Source organism: Typha latifolia, chromosome 1 (genome assembly GCF_019914945.1).
Source record: "Typha latifolia isolate L0001 chromosome 1, TyphaL0001v2, whole genome shotgun sequence".
Classification (NCBI taxonomy): domain Eukaryota; kingdom Viridiplantae; phylum Streptophyta; class Magnoliopsida; order Poales; family Typhaceae; genus Typha; species Typha latifolia.
This window is the reverse complement of record NC_133086.1, coordinates 15,916,181-15,923,511: the sequence shown is the minus strand read 5'-3', so window position 1 is coordinate 15,923,511 and position 7,331 is coordinate 15,916,181. Positions and strand designations below refer to the sequence as shown.

Here is a 7,331-nt window from a genome sequence, read left to right as displayed (position 1 = left end):
AAAAAATAATAGTAAATAACATTTTTCTAAAATAATATTATTTTTTATTAAAAATACGGATTTAACATACTCTATATACCCACACTATAAATAAATAACTATATCTTGCGGGATAATACAGGGTTATAAGTCCGCACTACAGAAATAACTTTGTACTCTTTATATAAAATAATCATGCACTAAATAAGAAGGCATTACGGGGTTATAAGCCCACACTAAAATAACAATGCATTAGAGACTATAAAGAGGAATTACGAGGTAACGCGGAGTTATAAACCTGAACTCTATATAAAATAATCATACACTAGAATAAATGAATAGACACTGTAGATTAATACAAGGTTATAAGACCGCATTTGCGGTGTAATGAGGGGTTATGAGCTCATACTGCGGGAAAAGTGTGCGAGCTTAATATTTTTTATTTTTATTTTTGCAGAATTTACTAGTTCAGAAAAAAATCTCAACAGTAAGATGTTTAAAATTAAAAAAAAAGATAGATGAGAGAGAAAAAATAAACTGTTGCTGAGATGACCGATATTTAATAGAATAGATAGTAGAAAGAGAGAATCTCAATTATAGCTGAGATGATTTATAATTAAATATTATCTAATTTAGAGGCAAAATAATAATTATGAGTATTATTATATTATTTTCTAAATATTATATAGAATAAAATAAGAGAAAATAATAAATTACTATATCAGAATAATGTAAGATGTTGTTTAGTTACTACACCAGAATAAAGAGACTTATTTTAAAATAAGCTTATTCTATGGGGACTTATTTTAAAATAAGTCACCATAGATACGCACTCAAAGTACCTAATGTCAACCTATGACTCCATCGTGATTTAGCAGTTATAGGTACACAACTCTGTGCTCTACAAGAAAAATAAAAATAAAGACATCTGTAGAGAAGGGAGGGACAATGGAGCAAGAGTGGTGATGATGGGTTGGGAGGAGCGGTGGGAGGAGGAGAGAGAGGCTTAGAAAGAAGTAGAAAAGGGGGAAAAAAGAAGGATCTCAAAAGGGGAGGAACATGCCAGTGGTAGCGCCAATGGGGAGAATGCCTACGCCAAACCTTAGCAGAGCTAGGGTCAGTGCAAGAAAAATATAGTCATCCTATTTGTTTTCCCCCGGTGTGTTCTTAGGGATTAGATAGAGATAATTAGTTCTCTAATGAGTTAAAATAAGTAGCATACTGAATAACTAATATGTTGCTATGGATAGGTAAAATATAAAAAAATTAAAGCATAGCCTAGACATATTTATAAGAGTAGAGAGTGTTGAGTTAACTTGTAGCTTTCCTCAAACCAGCAGTTTAAGGCATGCCCTTGAGAATATCTAAAGGTAGGAGAATCGGAGATCAATCTACACTTAATAGACGGGGAAGAGAAATCTACGACGCACTAACTCTACAGTAAGGCTAAACAAAGAAAACCAAACAAAAGCCACAAAGGGCACGATGCCTAGATCTGGGCATCAAGAGGCAAAAGGAGATGGGTTGGATTAAAGCACAAGCGACACAATAATGGTAGCTGAAAAACACTCAACAAAAACTGAGCATGACAATCATGGAGAGACAATGGAGGGTGTGGTAAGTGACCATGAGGGAGAGGGGGTGATGCAAGGCGGTGGCAGAGTGACAAGAAACAACAAAGCGATAAGGTGGCGACAAGGGTTAGAGTCAGATCGAGAACAATAGTCACACAGAAGGGGCGAAGTTAGGGAGGCATCTCACAAGAGAGGCAGCTAGGGGCAAACCGAGAGGAGAGAGATGGGGGGTGGAGAAGAAAACTATACGGGAGAACTCCTCCACTTCCCAGGAGGAAGACGCCGATGACGAGAAATCCCTCTAGGAGGGGGAAAGGAGGTGATCGAATAATAAATTATAAGACAACTTGCTTAATCCATGTGCCATGAATCAAGGACTTTTATTCTACAATTGAGTTATTATACATTTCCAGCCTTGAGATTCTTGCAGGATACAGATGATAACGAGTAAAAGAACAGTGTTCTCCTTCACTCTCCGTGAAAATCAACATTGCTGCAGATTCCTAACCATGCCGGCTGTGGAGAGTCGGCTAATTATTATACATGTTTATGGAAGCAGCAGTCGCAAGTGGAGTTGAATGATCAACTTATTGACAGTATTTGATGAAGTTTGAGATGTTGGCTTGAATCTCATCTTTGGTTAAAGGCAGTGCAGAGAATCGTTCTCTATTCATTACTTAGAGATGACCATGAATTTGCTTCAATCCAGTCGAATGCAATTGGACTCAGGAAAGCATCTGGAATTCCAAAAGAATTCACAATAGCAAACGCATGGGGTCTTATATCACTGCACAGCGTCATGACTTCTTTCCGTACGGCAGCAGCATTGCCCACTGATAGGTATCCGTATCGAAGAAAAGATGCAACCTCTTCTATGCAGATTAAGGCATACATGGACCTTAGTAACCCCAACACATCCTACAAGAAATAAGCCCTTGGTATAATGATGTATACATGCTTAGAATTGCACCATAATAGCAGTTCTTTTAATAGTTATGGGGCAGAACGCTTGCTAATTGAGAAATGATACATGATTAGATAATGTCAGTAAAGTAAGCAAGTTAAAAATAGATTTACCTTCAAGGGACCAGCCGGTAAAGTCATCTCAGCCTCCAAGACTATTTGCAATATCGTGCGCTCAGTAAATGCTCTAGCTAATTCTTCAGCAAGCTGATAACTCTGATGCACGGATAACAAAGGTAAAATGCTTCAACAAAAAATTGGTTAAGACAGTTATAACAGATGACTTGATCGAGCAATAAAAATCTTACAAGCATGATTGCATTCTCCTTGCTTTCTCCCCGAGACTGATACTGAGAAACTTCATCAGCAAAGCGCTTAAGCAAGTCCCTCTCTCGCAAGCAGAATATGTCGGTCTTAAAGACAAATAAAGGAGTTAGATCACTGATGAGGTCCTCTTATGAAGCTAATTATAAGAGGCAGTATAAAGTACCTGGAAAGTGGAACTCCTCAATGTAGAACTTGTTAGATTCTCAGGAATAACAGGACAAGGTGTATTCATGTGCTCCAACCCCAGTCCTTTAAATGGTTTCTTCCTCTTCTGGACTGCCATATATTCTGCTAGGAGGGCTTTGCTAACCTGTCTCAACAAGCCTGAATTAATTTCCCTACGCTTTTAATTAAAAGGAAAACAAAACTTCCAACTCAACATGTAGAAACAAATACCTGCTGCATTAAAACATTATTGTCGCCCTCAAAGGTGGACTGCACATCAAATTCACCTTTTAAAACTCCTATACGGTTCTCTGTCTTCAAGCCTTGGCCACCACAGGCTTCTCGGCATTCCTGATACAAGTAAAAGCATCTTTAGTTAAGAATTCTTTCACCGAATGAAATAAGAAGGTATACGTAGTAACTGTAGTACCACCTGAAGAGTAGTCATGTTTTGCCAGGTAAGTGTAGCTTTCAGAGCACTAGAATAAATATGTACAGCTTTGTTTGCCTCTGGAGTCCTCTTCAGGTATATCTGCTTCAGATAATTGCTGGCACAACTCATGGCACATCTGCAGGTAAAAGAAGAGTTATGTCAATAGACTTGTAAACATGTCCTGCTAAAGGAATGTTCAAATTCACTTATCATCATCTGTACCAGTGTTCCCTGAAAACTGAACTGCAACTATAATTGTATATATGTAAAAAAAATTCTAACTTGTCTAATAAGCAGAGGCCATAACTTGCATAAGACCTCAAGTTGCAACTATTCTCTTCAATTCAAAACAATGTTACTAGCTAGGAGTTCAAAAGACATCCAAATATCAATTTGGCAAGGTTAACAATACAAAAATGGACCAGAATAGGCCAAATTAGGTAAGATCTAATTCAGCTTGGTGAATATAGTTCATTAAATCTAGAATAACCACCAATTGATCTGATTAAATTGAATCAGAGATGCCTAAACAGTCAACAGCCATTTTAGTTGACTGTTTAGTAAAACTTAAAACTCCGGTCAAATCCTGAATTTCAAGCCAGTGCAAACCTTAAGATAGCACACATATAAAATTAGGGCAAACAATTGAGGAATAAGTACTACAAAGTTAATCTGATAAAAAAAACATTACGTCTTTGCAAGTAATGGCAAGAGACGCCGTTGATGACTAGGATAGTCTAGCAACAAAACTTCTGGACTATTTGGTGAGATTGAGAAAGCCCGTCTTGACAGAGCATACCGCACTGCAATTGCTAATCCTATCTGACAGCAGAATAATGACACGAGTTAGTAGCAAATGTATGACAGAGTCACGCTGTTTCCCAGAATTTGAAGCACAAGACAGAATGCACCATCCTTGAGACTCACCTTTGATACATAAATTGAACTAACAGCAATGTTTACACGACCAAATGTCAGTGGTGCCATAAAAGCTGCAAACCTCTGGAACATAAAGGCCAGCATTAAGAGCGGAATCAAGTTCTTAGTTACAAGATTACATTTGCCATGCACTAGAGGTGAAGCAAATTTCAAATGAAACATATGAAGAAAGTAAGTTCATAAATTTCAAGTGTTCACCTGATCTGGGTCCTTTATTGAGCTTATATACTGACCATCTTGCAATACATCAGCAACTGAGTTTAGCAAGTTTTTCCGAGGTACACGAATATTGTCAAACCTAACAAAACTCATGTGGTTATATAATAGATAGTAGACACATGGCAATTCTTAATATAATAGACATCCTAATCTCAGAAATGTTATGACTCACCATATACGGCCATTATCAACTCCATTCAGTCCAATCTTATGACCGCAATCAGCTATACGCACGTTAGGGCATATGTTTCCATCTGCATCTCTTATTTGAGCTATGAAAGCGTGGACTCCTTGGTTTTGTCCATTCATATATAGTTGAGCAAAGATAACTGTGTGTGTAGCATGCTGACAAGAATAGATGAACATTTCAATGCAAGAGTAGGATAGGTTGACACTTAACACACAAGTGGAAGAAACATCAGGTACATCTTGTATCCACATGAAAATATAAAATTGCTTAGTAAAATCATATAACCACAGAAGAACAATCAGTCATCATTCTTACATTAGCAGCCCCTCCTATCCAATATTTCTGAGCTGACTCACAAGGAGTGTTTATGACAAATTCTCCAGTGTTTTTGTCATAGTCTGCAACTGTCTCAATTCCCCGCACCTTGATGCACATTAAGCATATAAATTAGAAAAGGAATAGAAGCAGAGATATTAAGAACCATGACTGAATCAAATGATTTGACTAAAAAATTGCCACGTACATTGCTCCCATGGCCCAATTCAGTCATTGAGAAACAACCCTTGACTATGTAATTCTCAGTGTCCTTCAACCATTTGTCATGATGACGCTTGGTGCCTAAAAACTGGATTGCACCACCCCTGTGGTTCAACAGAAAAACCTTATAAAAAGTTCCTAGCTCCTCTTCGCTATCAAGAAAAAACGATGTGGCCTAAAAGAAGGCATAAAAGACTTTCTTTCTTTGAGCATCATACCATACCCTACCTGAATTGGGAACAAACAACAATAAGCTGATTGTACAGAATCAAGACTATGGAAAGCCTGTTCGGAAATGTACATGGCCCGAAAAGGGAAAAATTCTTCAATAAAGAAATGAACATGTGTCAATACATTTCAAGGAAAATTGTCAGACTTCTTTGGCATAGGTTCTATCCTGCTTGTTTTTTTTTTTTCTTTGCCACTCTTAATTCTCACATATCCTTGTATAAATTGTCTAGATCGACACAATTAGAACTTATTGTATAACACATGTCAAAATAACTAAACCAGTTCAGAAACCCAAATAACTACCGGTCAAAGGAAGTTACCAGGATTTTCTTATCCGACCTAAAGATTCAAGAAGTTGGAATAGGACTCACGATATGGTAAGGCCGCCATTTTTTCCCAACAAGTTGGTAAAGAGAACCGGCATATCCTATGCATAAAAAGAGATTTTTTTTACTGTCTTCATGTCAAAGAACAACCAAATTATTATCTTTCATGGTATCCATTTGTACATAATAAATAAACTGCAGAATAACAAAAGCAAGGAGAATTGGAATCCCAACAATTTTTACCAGAGAAAGAAGTGGACCCCAACTTTGATCGCCAGCGAGTGATCGTAGATCCCGAGGCACTCCAAGAACGCCAACTTCCTCATATCATCCTCCTCGCTCTTCCCCGTGAGCCATCCATTGAAGACCCCTCGACTCGTCAAGTATCCGATCCGCCGCATCGTCATCTCCCTCTGCTGCTCCTTCGTCTGGTTGTAGTCCGGCGAGACAAAAACCCTTCCCCCGCGCCCTCGCGGCCGGAACAGGGTGCTCCCCTCCATCACGCGGAAGAGCCAATCCCGCGCCTCCACATGGTGCCCGTCGAGAAGACACCGCAACTCCCCGGCGTCGAACGCCGGAGGCCTCTCCGAGATCTCCGGAGGCACGTAGTGGAGGCAAGGGGCGGGATCGAGGGAGGCGGTGGACGGCGGAGGCTCATGGCGGAGGTGGCCTGAGATGACGGTGGCTCGCCGGGCGACGCGATCGGAGAAGGAACAATCCATTAGGGTTAAGATACAAATCCAACGAGCGAAACTAACTCGCGCGGGGTTTGTTGTTGTCCTCGATCGGACAAAGTGTGTATTTATTATCGGGGTATGGGAATTGGATAGGAATGAACAAGGTATGGGCAATGGGGGGGGATAGGACGACGGATAGATAACTATAACTATATTTAGTCATCTTATCAGCCATAGTAGGAGATAAGGCGCGGTGACGGACGTTGAGTATTCCGCTAGACAACTAACTACGCATGCTAATTTATTTATTCACGTCAGATAAGGTCACAATCGGATTGAATAGTTTATCTGGCTTTTGGTCTCTAGTTTGGTCTCGGGTGGCGCGCGTAAGGTTTTTGTAGGTCTTTTTATGCGGTGACGGCAGTAATGCGGTGTTTGGTTTGACCTGGTCGTTCGATTCCACCAATGGAGGAGGACTTACCATGTGAATAATTTTGGAATTTGAAGGTAAATCCTTGACCAACCAACCTGTAAGTTCGGTAGATATCTTCTCAGCAATTAAGAATCATAATTAATTATTTAGGAAAAAATTATTTGATCCCAAAGAATATAGCGAGAATTTTAAACTATATCTCGACGGTATTTAGTTCAGAGCAATAGCTCGATGTCATACACAGTTTGAAGCTTAGACTGAACGACTTTATACGTTGGCTAGAGCTTGCTTAATAGAACCTAAGTGTTTCTGTATCTAGAAAAAATTGATATTTTATA

General features: G+C 39.1%; 1 protein-coding gene across 1 annotated transcript; it reads right to left on the bottom strand.

Annotated features, from left to right (window-relative positions):
* Nucleotides 1-1,914: 1,914 nt before the first annotated feature.
* On the bottom strand, nt 1,915-6,772 carry LOC140780401 (acyl-coenzyme A oxidase 3, peroxisomal-like). Its single transcript, XM_073125929.1, has 13 exons — nt 6,127-6,772; nt 5,313-5,430; nt 5,105-5,212; nt 4,772-4,944; nt 4,579-4,678; nt 4,369-4,443; nt 4,133-4,263; nt 3,442-3,577; nt 3,240-3,359; nt 3,007-3,153; nt 2,825-2,929; nt 2,631-2,732; nt 1,915-2,471 (listed from the first exon to the last, which is right to left on the bottom strand). The coding sequence occupies exons 1-13, from the start codon at nt 6,603-6,605 to the stop codon at nt 2,220-2,222; spliced, it is 2,046 nt and encodes a 681-aa protein (XP_072982030.1). The 5' UTR covers nt 6,606-6,772; the 3' UTR covers nt 1,915-2,219.
* Between the last annotated feature and the right edge of the window lie 559 nt (nt 6,773-7,331).

Bases quoted from the DNA above. Each gene is read 5' to 3' on its own strand.
- LOC140780401 (XM_073125929.1), bottom strand. From the start codon at position 6,605: ATGGATTGTTCCTTCTCCGATCGCGTCGCCCGGCGAGCCACCGTCATC. The intron at 4,264-4,368 runs GTGAGTCTCAAG...TTCTGCTGTCAG, and splicing joins GTTCAATTTATGTATCAAAG to ATAGGATTAGCAATTGCAGT. The intron at 3,578-4,132 runs GTAATGTTTTTT...TTTTACCTGCAG, and splicing joins TTGCCATTACTTGCAAAGAC to ATGTGCCATGAGTTGTGCCA.